General features: G+C 41.0%; 1 protein-coding gene across 4 annotated transcripts in view; it reads right to left on the reverse strand.

Moving 5' to 3' along the window:
• The window catches only part of LOC110506262 (protein strawberry notch homolog 2), a 113,823-nt gene that overhangs the window by 69,034 nt on the left and 30,031 nt on the right, over nt 1-14,758 (reverse strand). For all 4 annotated transcript variants that reach the window (XM_036967004.1, XM_036966954.1, XM_036966919.1 and 1 more), the window contains exons 2-3: nt 13,750-13,949; nt 11,751-11,839 (exon numbers count right to left, since the gene is read on the reverse strand). In XM_036967004.1, coding sequence (XP_036822899.1) covers nt 11,751-11,839; nt 13,750-13,860 — 200 coding nt within the window. In that variant the 5' untranslated portion in view covers nt 13,861-13,949. The remainder of the gene's footprint in view (nt 1-11,750; nt 11,840-13,749; nt 13,950-14,758) is intronic.

Genomic DNA, 14,758 nt, shown 5'->3' on the forward strand with positions numbered 1-14,758 from the left:
AACAGGTGCTATTAATACAGGTAACGAGTGGAGGACAGAGGAGCCTCTTAAAGAAGAAGTTGCATGTCTGTGAGAGCCAGACATCTTGCTTGTTTGTAGGTGACCAAATACTTATTTTCCACCATAATTTGCAAATAAATTCATTAAAAATCCTACAATGTGATTTTCTGGATTTTTTTCTCTCATTTTGTCTGTCATAGTTGAAGTGTACCTATGATGAAAATTACAGGCCTCATCTTTTTAAGTGTGAAAACTTGCACAATTGGTGGCTGACTAAATACTTTTTTGCCCCACTGTATGTAGGTGCTGGATTGCCTGTCTTTGCAATTTTTTTCCCCCGTTTGTGCTGGTTAGCATATTTGACAATATGAAAATTGGGATCTCACCCAACTCTATATGGGGTCCCCGAAAAAACATGAAGAAAGGCTCCAAAATGTCCTTTTAGAAATTGCAACGCTCTCAGTAGAGTGACACGTCTTTATGTTGTACACATGAAATTGTGTCATACCGAACTTTATCCGCAACATTACATTACATTTTTTCGCAACTCAAGCGATATCTCTCAGTCCATTCTACAGGTAACTGTTAAAATAAAAAAAACAGTTGAGTAAATTAGGGACACAAAATATATTGAAAGCATGGGGTGCTTGAACAGGAAGTTCAAGACACTTGTAGAATCTATGCCACGGTGCATTGATACTGTTTTGGAAGCTTGTGGTGGCCCAACACCCTATTAACTTCTTATGGCTGGGGGGCAGTATTGAGTAGCTTGGATGAATAAGTTGCCCAAAGTAAACGGCCTGCTCCTTGGTCTCAGTTGCTAATATATGCATATTATTATTAGTATTGGATAGAAAACTCGAAAGTTTCCAAAACTGTCAAAATATTGTCTGAGTATAACAGAACTGATATTGCAGGCGAAACCCTGAGGAAAATCAAACCAGGAAGTGGCTTCTATTTTGAAAACTCCATGTTCCATAGCCTGCCTTTGCTCCATTTAAAGGGATATCAACCAGATTCCTTTTCCTATCGCTTCCTCAAGGTGTCAGTCTTTAGACATAGTTTCAGGCTTTTATTTTGAAAAATGAGCGATAAAGATAACATTGCGTCATTGTATGGCTGGGTGCCAGCAGCGTTTTGTATGTGCAACAGAGTTTGGGCAGCAATTGCCTTTCCCTCTCCTACTGAAAAAGACAGTTGCGGTTGATATATTATCGATATATTATTATATATTTTAAAAACAACCTGAGGATTGATTATAAAAAACATTTGACATGTTTCTGAGGACATTACGGATACTATTTGGAATTTTCGTCTGCGTTGTCATGACCGCTCTTTCCTGTGGATTCTGAACATAACGCGCCAAACAAACGGAGGTATTTTGGATATAAAAATAATCTTTATGGAACAAAAGGAACATTTATTGTGTAACTGGGAGTCTCGTGAGTGAAAACATCCGAAGATCATCAAAGGTAAACGATTCATTTGATTGCTTTTCTGATTTTCGTGACCAAGCTACTTTGATGCTACGTGTTCATAATGTTTTGTCGAGCGATCGATAAACTTACAAACGCTTGGATTGCTTTCGCTGTAAAGCATATTTTCAAAATCTGACACGACAGGTGGATTAACAAAAGGCTAAACTGTGTTTTGCTATATTGCACATGTGATTTCATGAATATAAATATTTTTAGTAATATTATTTGAATGTGGCGCTCCGCAAATCGGCTGTTGATTAAAATTATCCCGTTAACGGGATTGCAGCCATAAGAAGTTAAGACACTTGCTGGCATTTCCTTTATTTTGGCAGTTACCTGTAGCAGCAGGCTACAACAGTTCGCACCTGTTGTTTACAAAGCATAAGACAAATAACATTTGATTTGAACGAGTTCTGTATGAACAGAAGAGGACTGGCCACCCCACATAGCCTGGTTCCTCTCTAGGTTTTGGCCTTTCTAGGGAGTTTTTCCTAGCCACCGTGCTTCTACACCTGCATTGCTTGCTGTTTGGGGTTTAAGGCTGGGTTTCTGTACAGCAGTTTGAGATATCAGCTGATGTACGAAGGGCTATATAAATACATTTGATTTGATTTGATGGCGAGAACGATAAACCAGGAGGATTCTCCGTCATCGTTTAAATCTCCAGTTTGGGAACATTTTGGCTTTCCTGTAGATTACACTGGCGATGGACAGATAGAGTATGTTGCCACTGCTTAACGAGATTAGCATATGCAGCTGCCAACACCTCAAACATGTTGACACATTTACGCCGATATCACCCCGGTATTCCTACCACCTCTTCATTCAAGCAGCCCTTCGCAGCCAATTCTGACTGGGCCAAATAAATGACAAGAGCGATAGGTATGTTTATAGCCGTGGATATGCACCCATTCTCAGTTGATGACAAGAATAGGTGGTTTCAGCAACTGGTGAAAGTGCTCGTGCAACATTACGAACTTCGCCCTGTCGCACCCATTTCAGCAAACAGATAAGCCAGCTCTATATAAAAGCAAGCTAAAGCCTTAAGTTATCAATGAATTGGCCAATGCATCCTATGTTGCGCCTACTTCAGATGGTTGGACCGCCAGGGCAAAACAGAGATGCTTGTTCTAGGTCCCAAGAAACAAAGAGATCTTCTGTTGAATCTGACAATTAATCTTAAGGGTTGTACAGTCGTCTCAAATAAAACTGTGAAGGACCTCGGCGTTACTCTGGACCCTGATCTCTCTTTTGAAGAACATACAGTGCCTTGCGAAAGTATTCGGCCCCCTTGAACTTTGCGACCTTTTGCCACATTTCAGGCTTCAAACATAAAGATATAAAACTGTATTTTTTTTGTGAAGAATCAACAACAAGTGGGACACAATCATGAAGTGGAACGACATTTATTGGATATTTCAAACTTTTTTAACAAATCAAAAACTGAAAAATTGGGCGTGCAAAATTATTCAGCCCCCTTAAGTTAATACTTTGTAGCGCCACCTTTTGCTGCGATTACAGCTGTAAGTCGCTTGGGGTATGTCTCTATCAGTTTTGCACATCGAGAGACTGACATTTTTCCCATTCCTCCTTGCAAAACAGCTCGAGCTCAGTGAGGTTGGATGGAGAGCATTTGTGAACAGCAGTTTTCAGTTCTTTCCACAGATTCTCGATTGGATTCAGGTCTGGACTTTGACTTGGCCATTCTAACACCTGGATATGTTTATTTTTGAACCATTCCATTGTAGATTTTGCTTTATGTTTTGGATCATTGTCTTGTTGGAAGACAAATCTCCGTCCCAGTCTCAGGTCTTTTGCAGACTCCATCAGGTTTTCTTCCAGAATGGTCCTGTATTTGGCTCCATCCATCTTCCCATCAATTTTAACCATCTTCCCTGTCCCTGCTGAAGAAAAGCAGGCCCAAACCATGATGCTGCCACCACCATGTTTGACAGTGGGGATGGTGTGTTCAGCTGTGTTGCTTTTACGCCAAACATAACGTTTTGCATTGTTGCCAAAAAGTTCAATTTTGATCATGGGCCTCTTGGCTGCATCTCTGATCAGTCTTCTCCTTGTATGAGCTGAAAGTTTAGAGGGACGGCCAGGTGATTTGCAGTGGTCTGATACTCCTTCCATTTCAATATTATCGCTTGCACAGTGCTCCTTCGGATGTTTAAAGCTTGGGAAATATTTTTGTATCCAAATCCGGCTTTAAACTTCTTCACAACAGTATCTCGGACCTGCCTGGTGTGTTCCTTGTTCTTCATGATGCTCTCTGCGCTTTTAACGAACCTCTGAGACTATCACAGTGCAGGTGCATTTATACGGAGACTTGATTACACACAGGTGGATTGTATTTATCATCATTAGTCATTTAGGTCAACATTGGATCATTCAGAGATCCTCACTGAACTTCTGGAGAGAGTTTGCTGCACTGAAAGTAAAGGGGCTGAATAATTTTGCACGCCCAATTTTTCAGTTTTTGATTTGTTAAAAAAGTTTGAAATCTCCAATAAATGTCGTTCCACTTCATGATTGTGTCCCACTTGTTGTTGATTCTTCACAAAAAAATACAGTTTTATATCTTTATGTTTGAAGCCTGAAATGTGGCAAAAGGTCGCAAAGTTCAAGGGGGCCGAATACTTTCAAAAGGCACTGTATCAAGACCATTTCAAGGACAGCTTTTTTCCATCTACGTAACATTGCAAAAATCTGAAACTTTCTGTCCAAAAATGATGCAGAAAAATTAATCCATGCTTTTGTCACTTCTCGGTTAGACTACTGCAAAGCTCTACTTTCCGGCTACCCGGATAAAGCACTAAATAAACTTCAGTTAGTGCTAAATACGGCTGCTAGAATCCTGACTAGAACAAAAAAAATATATCATATTACTCCAGTGCTAGCCTCCCTACACTGGCTTCCTGTCAAGGCAAGGGCTGATTTCAAGGTTTTACTGCTAACCTACAAAGCATTACATGGGCTTGCTCCTACCCATCTCTCTGATTTGGTCCTGCCGTACATACCTACACGTACGCTACGGTCACAAGACGCAGGCCTCCTAATTGTCCCTAGAATTTCTAAGCAAACAGCTGGAGGCAGGGCTTTCTCCTATAGAGCTCCATTCTTATGGAATGGTCTGCCTACCCATGTAAGAGACGTAAACTCGGTCTCAACCTTTAAGTCTTTACTGAAGACTCATCTCTTCAGTGGGTCATATGATTGAGTGTAATCTGGCCCAGGAGTGGGAAGGTGAACGGAAAGGCTCTGGAGCAACGAACCGCCCTTGCTGTCTCTGCCTGGTCGGTTCCCCTCTTTCCACTGGGATTCTCTGCCTCTAACCCTATTACAGGGGCTGAGTCACTGGCTTACTGGGGCTCTTTCATACCTTCCCTGGGAGCGGTGCGTCACTTGAGTGGGTTGAGTCACTGATGTGATCTTTCTGTCTGGGTTGGCGGCGCCCCCCCTTGGGTTGTGCCGTGGCGGAGATCTTTGTGGGCTATACTCGGCCTTGTCTCAGGATGGTAAGTTGGTGGTTGAAGATATCCCTCTAGTGGTGTGGGGGCTGTGCTTTGGCAAAGTGGGTGGGGTTATATCCTTCCTGTTTGGCCCTCGGATGGGGCCACAGTGTCTCCTGACCCCTCCTGTCTCAGCCTCCAGTATTTATGCTGCAGTAGTTTGTGTGTCGGGGGGCTAGGGTCAGTTTGTTATATCTGGAGTACTTCTCCTGTCCTATTCGGTGTCCTGTGTGAATTTAAGTGTGCTCTCTCTAATTCTCTCGGAGGAGGACCTGAGCCCTAGGACCATGCCTCAGGACTACCTGACATGATGACTCCTTGCTGTCCCCAGTCCACCTGGCCGTACTGCTGCTCCAGTTTCAACTGTTCTGTCTCATTATTATTGGACCATGCTGGTCACTTATGAACATTTGAACATCTTGGCCATGTTCTGTTATAATCTCCACCCGGCACAGCCAGAAGAGGACTGGCCACCCCACATAGCCTGGTTCCTCTCTAGCTTTCTTCCTAGGTTTTGGCCTTTCTAGAGAGTTTTTCCTAGCCACCGTGCTTCTACACCTGCATTGATTGCTGTTTGGGGTTTTAGGCTGGGTTTCTGTACAGCACTGAGATATCAGCTGATGTACGAAGGGCTATATAAATACATTTGATTTGATTTTGATTTGGCTACGGAGAGTAACTTAACAGTGACAGCACATCATATTACCGCAGACTTGAAAATTAGAAGTACCATGCTAGGAAACACAGTGCTTTTATGAGTCACACAAGCGCTAATTTTTCTCTTTGTAAGAAAACATTGCATCGGCCTAGACAATGTCTGAGCCATGTTTACATATTGATTTCACATGTTGCACTTTATTTTTGTGTTGTTGATGAGTAATTGTGTGTTTACATTTAAGAAGTGTTGGTATTCCTGATTGTGCTCTCATCAGGCATTATTTGACTCATGATCATATATGAAATCAGGAATACCAACACTTTGTATTTTCTTAAATAAACACAAATGAACTACAGTAACTGTTGGCATTGAATTTTCCAGCTGTGCCGAAACCTGACCCCAAAACGTACCGAACCGTAGGTTTGGTGAACCATTACACCCCCATTGACAAACTCCTGTATCTATTAGGCAAAATACCAGTGTGCGATCACAGCAGCAAGATTTGTGACCTGTTTCCACAAGAGAAACCAGTGGAGCACAAACACCACACATGCAACCAATATTTATTATCTGTTTATGTATTTTCCTATGCCAATCATACTACAACTACTTGCACACTGTTACAACTTTGTACGTAGCTAATAATATAACATCTGAGATGCCCCTTTGAATTGAGTTGAGAGAGAAAGAGTCAGAGACAGAGAGAGAACAGCCCCTACCCGTCATCGGGTTCCATGATCCACAAAGGCCACGCTGACCATACTGCCTTTGGCCAGTCAGACTCGCACAGACATACACAGACAACACACACTGGAGATGTACCAAGTCGACTCACACACCATCACAAAGACACTGGAGTGGCACAGCTGTGTGGAGTTGTGTCTCTCTACACTCAGGGCTTCATGCGACTCCCCTCTGACCTTAAGCGAATGGAGGCACTCCACTCTTTCACTTTTGCTCCTTGGAATCACAACCCAGTTCAGTGGAAAAACACAGCTTCACTTCTGCTGCCTGTTGGATATTTTCACTTTCTCACTGAGTCACGGCAGGCAGGGCATGACGGTGACAAAATGAGGAGCGCAACATAGAATGAAATCCTGTGTGAGTTAATGTATACAATGGGGGGATTGAGGGACAAAACTGTCCTCCAACCCAGGCCACAGACAAGCTGGAAGATCGTTGATGGACTTGAGGTTGTTATTTAAAGAGAACGGGAGAGATAAGCAATTGGGAGAGTTGCTGGTGGTCTAAACTTTATGTTTGTCGGTTTCATATGTATATCAAAGCAGGGTGTGAGGGGAATTTAACATGGAGATTCAGGGATGTGATTGGCATAAGATGTGTGGTAAACCTAAAAAAAAAAGCAAGCCAGATATTCTAGGATCAGAAGTCCGGTTTTCCTGATTGGTGTGGAAAATTCACACCTGTAATCGAACATCTTTATTTTAAAGGGTCACCGTCAGCCACAAAGCTGGGGTCACAGTGCAGCATCCTAAAGCTTCCAATTGGCTCGTTCATTCTCCTTCCGCTCCCCTGTAACTATTCCCCAGGTCGTTGCTGTAAATTACAATGGGTTCTCAGTCAATTTACCTGGTAAAATAAGGGTTAAATAAAAATGACAGTGATAATTGCTACCTTGCCAGAAGGTGTCAGCACTAGCAGCATTCCAATAACACAAAGTCAGCCTTTCCCGGATTAGTCAGCTTTATGTAGTGTTACAAAACCCCTCAAATATTTCTATAACCAACTGTGACAAAGGCTATTCCATGTATCGGACTGGTTCAAGCTGGTGTTGCACAATTTAATGTACGTAGGGCAGGCCAAACAGAAAGTGACCCATCTTCCAGTAAATGCTTTATTGACTACCGAGTATCACTTCTGATGCATAACTGTTATTGAATTCTGAGGAGATAAATCGAGTTAAAGTGACAACCTCCGAGTTGTAATAGTTTGGTCAGGACAGTAGGACGTGATAACCAAAAGTGGAATGCAATAATATTCAGAGAAGTCAAACCTACATTGCTCGTCTCGAATTACAGGCTTGTCCAGACAACTATGGATTACAGAGACCCAGATGAAAGGCGTGTTTGATCATCTATAGAATACTAGCATAGAAAGGTTCAGAACATTTGTGAAACATCACAGCAGAAAAATATATGGCAGATAGAAATCAAAACTGGAAGGGCTTCAGAGAAAGATGGGAGAGGTTGACAGTAGCTGACGGCTGGGACTAAAATAAATAAAGTAACTATTGTAAAATATACTGCGTCTGTAAAATGTATATACTATGCATAAACTGGAAGCTGAAGCCTAAGTATTGTTGTCCATTATTTTACTCCAATTAGGGCAGTGGTGGTATAGTTAGGGGTAAATAAAAAATATTAAAAAAATAAAAAAAAAACTTTATTATTTTATTTTTAAATGTGTATATATATGTATTTTACAACAAAAATATTGGGAATTGGAAAAGATGCAGACATTACATTGATAGAATCCACAATTTATCTACAATATTAAAGCTGATCTACCCCCTAAAAACATTGAAAAAAATTAAAAATACTAGCATGGGCAGGAAGGGCAAAATAAACCCACTCAAACCACTAACAGGAAGAGTGGGGGGGGGGGGGTAATAACAATATCTTGTTTTCCTAGAAGAGGTTTAATATTTCCTTGTGTGACAAGCCAGCAGAATGTACCAAAAGACATGTGACACAATGATCCTTCCCTGGCCTAACCCTAACCCTCTACTTACCACATCAGGAGCTTTCATTCTGACTTCCAGACAAACCTGACATTCATTTAGCTACTTCAGATTATCAGCTCGTGTCAATCTCCCACTCTGAGTTAACCAGTATGTGCGTCAGTTTGGTTTCAGTTCCATTTACATGAAGGATTACTTTTTAAATAGGTAGCCTGTTTCAATTCACTATGGAATTAACTGAATTGAAACAGAATTAATTCACCACTACTGTACTGCAGACTAGGGCATTAGTCTGAAAGACTGCCAACAATGCAGATACAGTAGACAGAGGAACAGTTTGCATTTAAAATGACCCATACATGTTCCAATACAGCTGCAGGCCTACACCCTAGATATCTACTGCTTTTGAAGTACTGCTGTAAACAGAAGCTCAAGCTGGTGGGTGGCCTGTTTGTCAAAGCATTGATACATGAGATACACTGTGAGACAAAACCACATGGTGACGAAACTGAGGGGGCATGTACAGCCATTTGTTGGATAGCAACCCTTGAATACACACACACACAACCCTGGCTGGATCTCACGCTCATTCAGTGAGCTCTGTATTGTATCTACCCAGTCAGCATCTCAATGACATCTTAAAATAGTGTGTGTGTGTTTTTTTTATTTTACCTTTATTTAACTAGGCAAGTCGGTTAAGAAAAAAATCGTATTTTCAATAACGGCCTAGGAACAGTGGGTTAACTGCCATGTTCAGGGGCAGAACGACAGATTTGTACCTTGTCAGCTCGGGGATTCAATCTTGCAACCTTTCGGTTACTAGTCCAACGCTCTAACCACTAGGCTACGCTCAGTGAGTGAGAGAGTGGTGAGTAAACAGAGTGTTGGAGACCGACCCATTCACATTTCTGCACAAGACTCTGCTCACACTGAACAGGGATGTGAGGATGAGGCTGAGACTAATTTAATCACTTGTCTTCCAGTGTACCACAGGACTTGATCAACTGTGTGGTAACTAGCAAATCCATTTTAGCTACAGTAAAAAACATCAAATTATATGTCAGTGAGATCAACTCTCTGCACTTAATGACGGCTACAAGGCATCATTCTGATCAGCAGAGCTGAAGACGATACAGTAGATTACATTCCCATTTAGGGTCATTGCAGGTCCACAAATCTGTTATGTCTGACATTGTTATTTGCCTTGTTCTCATGCTATTCATTGGACGTCTGGCTACAATTACAGCAAGAATGACAATGTAATTAGGAGGCAAGCAGGACTAATACAGCTGATAAGTATAGTTGTAGAATCAAATCAACTTTCATTAGCCTAATATTTTATCTAAGTAGGCTACTTCATTAAACCACTCAGGGAAAGGGGGGGGGTGATCTGCAACAGAGATGACAGATTAAAGAAGCCACTACCAATGAACTAACGTCTGAGGAAATGTGAAAACCACAGGTTTTGCAAAGAGGTAGAGCAAACTACATCAACAGTTAACCCACTACAGTCTATTTTATAACAGATTCACTATATGGAACAACAGATCAGCCACCCCAAAAACAATCTCAAGGAAGTTTGTTCTGAAGTATGTGCCCCATGTCTGAGAGATAAGAAAGATCAGGATTTATTTTAACGTGTATTTAACCCCTTATTTGTGGCACTAAACAGTCTCCATATATTTGTTCAATTTTATGATAAGACCACTTTAGCTGTCACCTTTCACCGCAGATGCGGAAGTGCGGATGCAGGGGATTGAGACGAATCCAATGCAAAAACTGATCTCTAGCTTAAACTGACGGATTTTATTGTGGGTTATTTATTTATTTTTTCCTTCGGGGGCTCGGATATCGACTCTACAGGGTTAAATCAAAAGTTGGTAGGGATTTGAGGTTTGGGTTACATATAGTCTCTTTGCCATGTGCTACATGGGAAAACTGAATGGAGAAAATGCTTTAAAAAGCATTGAACTAACTAACCTGACCCTGTTAAACCAGATGAAAACATGTGTACACAACAGGTACATAGATAGGCCTTTCTGGGCATACAATTGCCAGTGTGTGCGAGATGGAGGTAAGAGTTAGAAGCTCTTATGTGTGTGTGCGCATGTGCTGTGGTGTGCGTCTGAGAGGTGAGGGTTAGGGGGCAGTGTGAGAAACACATCTCAGTTGACTGGGAGGCCAGGGAACAGCCCCAGCTGCCAGATGCAGAGATAACCTCCACCCTCTACAGCGAGTGTGACGCCAGCCAGCCAGCCAGGCATGCAACGTTCCACGGGAAATTAAGGAGACGTAATAAGGAACTGAAGCCCACCCCCACATTTTAAGACTGGCACTTACAGGACAACCTACATAAGACTCATTACACACTAGTACCTTGACTGGTGCTTTATTGTCATGGTACTTTTGAATTATTATTTGCATTTAATAAACCAGAGTCCAACGTAAACTTTGCTTTCTCACTGGCCCAGTTGGCCAAAAATCTACTGGCCCAAACAGGATTTCTACTGGCCTGGACATGGTGTAGTTTTTAAATGCATTGGGGTCGTGCAGGGCTTATAGGTTGGCATGACCTCGCTCTATACATTCAGCTATTAATAGGGAAAAAAAGTTGTAGTTGTTGTTTTGGCTCTGTACTCCAGAAATGTACTCCAGGAATGATACAATGACTATGATGTTAAAGTGCAGACTGTCAGCTTTAATTTGAGGGTATTTTTATCCATATCGGGTGAAACGTTTAGTAATTACAGATTTTTTGGGTACATAATCCCCCCATTTTAGGACACCAAAAGTATTGGCACAAATTAACTTGTGTAATAAAAGTAGTCAAGTTTAGTATTTTGTCCTAGCACACAATGACTACATCAAGCTTGTGACTCTACACACCTGTTGAAAGCATTTGATGTTTGTTTTAGTTGTGTTTCAGACTATTTTGTGCCCAATAGAAATGAATGGTAAATAATGTAGTGTGTCATTTGAGTCCCCTTTATTGTAAATGAAAATATAATGTTTCTAAACACATACATTAATATAGATGCTACCATGATTATGAATAATCCTGAATAAATTGTGAGTGAGAAAGTTACTCACAAATATCATACCCCCCAACTTTCTCACTCATCATCATTCACGATTAATTCAGGATTATGCGTATTCATAGTAGAATCCACAATGTAGTAGTGTCATTTTATGTAATTCTGTCCTTCGGCTGTAATTATCTATTAATGTTATATATTATGTCATGTTTTATATTTAGTTTGGACCTCAGGAAGAGTAGCTGCAGCTTTGGCTGTAGCTAATGGGGATCTGAGTAAAATTCATTAAAAAAATACTAAATACACATCACAAGTAAAACAGCAGAGGGGAGGGTGAGGTATGAGAAGTGATTGGTTACTTACTGGTTTCCAGATTGCATAGGGCAGTGTGCGTTGTAGCCTCCTGACTGCTGTGAAAATGATGCCCAGGAACCAGAGGGATACAGATAACTCTGAAACAGAGTAGATAAAAAGGTTCATTAGTATACCATGCCTAACAAGACTCAAACACTATATGTGACTGGATATCATATGGTCAAAAATGCTTTGTATTTATATTGTCAAATTACTTGGGCAGGAATCATATAACAAAAGATCTCTGCATTCATGAAGAGGGGGGGTACACTTTTCCCCAAAATGACATTTGTGAAAACTTGTGCACAAATTATATTTAAAAAAAATCACCAGCCATTTCACAGGTAACCATTTAGGTTGTCTTTGTTCCTCTGGGTCGTTCCTCATGAGGGGCCACATACCCAATTGTATAACTCATTTCATGCCATTCTAATTTTGCCATGGGGAGGATATTTTTTGGAAGAGTTTTACACATAATTTCCTACAATTCTATTAATTTTCCATTAGGTGGAAAACAATGTTTGCAGATTTGAAAATGATATGAGTGAGAGTGACTAACAAAATTGGTTGGTAATTTGACAATGATTACTGCTAGAATAACTTACCAAACTTAAATATGTTAGCTGGCATGGGCTAATTGAGTGACTGCAAGGGGCTGACATAATAGAACAACTGCTGATACAAACTAAATTTGAAATTGCACCTTGTGTATTCTACTATCCCAAATCTCAACTTAATGTTGGCACTAGTTAATACATGAACGAGTATCAGCCTGGGAAATGTTGACCCTCATCAGACCCAGTATCGGTCGAGATAACTGTGTCAGCACAAAGACGTCACCGTCCCACCACAGATGTCAAGTCTAACGCATGACTGCCATTGTTAGTGTTCCAGGTCCTTCTCAAATTGCAGGGGTCACATTAGCCTTCAGAAATGGAGACCATAAAAAACATTTCACCTGTGATTTATATTAAAAGTCAGTGTTTTTTTGCTTCAATAGAGTGATCAGGCCCATGTAATTACAGTTTTCCTTCACACAAAATACATTATTGCAACACATTAGTCAAAAAATAGCTTCATTTTCATCAGAGGACAACATAAGTGCAACGCTATTTGGCTAGCAGCCAAACGTAAATTAGCTTATAATGGAAAGGCAAGGTCTTTCTTGCGAAAATGATGCATGCCGATGTTTATCATATTATTATTATTTTTTACCAGCTACATTTTCTAATGTCTTACATTTTACAGGAAAAACTTACACAGAAAATTACTGAAGAAAAGTACAGAAGAAAAAGTACACATAGAATGCCGTTCGCGAATTTTGCGGGAATTATTGGTCTGACGAACAAAGATTTCTCATCCGAATGGAGAAGTGCAACTGAAGCACAACATTTGTCAGAACGCGAGCAGAAATGACAATAAGAAGCATTTCAGATCTGTGTTTACAAAACACAGCAAGATATTTATGTGTTTTATTAAAAATGTTGTGTGTGAAAAATGCAGAATTCTGCATTAACGTGACCCCTGAGTTGAAGTGTCCTTAACCACCATGAGTTATTATCAGGCTAGGGGAGAGAAGCACCTGATCTGTTTAACTAGTTGCGGGTCTTTGTTGACTCTTTGCTGAGTACTTCTTGCTTAGATAGGGAGGGAGATTCAATAGACTGAGGGCACATCCTGCATGTAAATATAACCGACGTAACATTCCCTTCCCTAACCTTTAACATTAGTGGCTAGGGAGGAAATGTAACCTGGCCCCTTGGTTTCTGACAGTCAGCCCCCCCTGTAGGCCAGCCCAGAGGCCCGGAGGTAGAGGGGCCAGTGGAGATCCAGAGATAGAGTTCTGCATGCCGTTAGCCATGCTAACAAAATGTTTGATGACAATAAACATTATTATTTGCATATGTAGCCTTTTAATATTAGCATATTATGTAGCCACATTTTCCGGAAATTTGAGTTGACCAAAATGGGTGGATGTGTAAATGTGTGTAGTGTGCAACCGACATACCTCCATATTGGAAGAGGCAACTTCGAAAATGCTGCTGTCCAGCTGTGGCCCCTCTGGGTGCAGGTAGTTCTCCCCGTCCATGGCCGGTGAGGGTGATGGGAGGCTGGGCATCAGGTTGCAGGCTGACACATGACCTTTGACCTTCACGTACGTATGCTGGCTGTGTCCTACAGAGCTTATACCAAGGCCCACTCCATCCCCTGGAGAGCGAGAGAAAGAGACATAGAATTTGAATAGCTTGAATTAAACCCCTAACTATTCACGTGGTAGCGCGTCATGTTATTCATCCAGTAGTGTAGTCTAATATAACTGTGTAAAACCTGTACTGTTGTTTTGAAGCAGTAGAATATACATACCGTTTTACCTAAAGTAAAATAACCTAATTGCATAATGGTTTTGGGTGCTGTAACACCAAGTAGACTAAAGCAAATGGGTCCTGTCAATCAGGAATGATGAGCTAAGACAAGTCTGTACAAAGGCTGCAGTTTTTAAACAAAGATAATGCATGAACGTCACTATGACAGGTTTGATTACGTCGGACTAAAATGCGTAACAGGGTTTGTAGTGAAACCAGCATGGTGAAACTGTGTGGGATGGCAACAACGTCATCTGGGGAATATCACTCAAATTACATCCAGATTGACAAACAATCACTTACTTGAAGTTCCAAACAAAATAAATGTCAGATCAATCAAATAACAGCCTACTGCTTATTATGCATTGAAACATCTTAACGTTGCAAATCATAGGATAGCCCAATTTAAATCATGAGTTTGTCTGTAAATGTAGTGGGATGTCAGTCTTCTTCGCACACTGCTACATTCATTTGCTGCATTCACAGCTCAATTGTAATTGGAAGTAGCTCATTGTTCCTGATTGACAGGACCCATTTGCTTTATGCCTTCTGACATCACAGCAAATTCCACATGCAATGCTATTAAATTCACAGCTCTCAATGAGCTAGGAAGAGAAGCGGAAGAGTTGCTGCTGCCTTGGCAACAGCTAATGG

This window comes from Oncorhynchus mykiss, chromosome 1 (genome assembly GCF_013265735.2).
Source record: "Oncorhynchus mykiss isolate Arlee chromosome 1, USDA_OmykA_1.1, whole genome shotgun sequence".
NCBI lineage: Eukaryota > Metazoa > Chordata > Actinopteri > Salmoniformes > Salmonidae > Oncorhynchus > Oncorhynchus mykiss.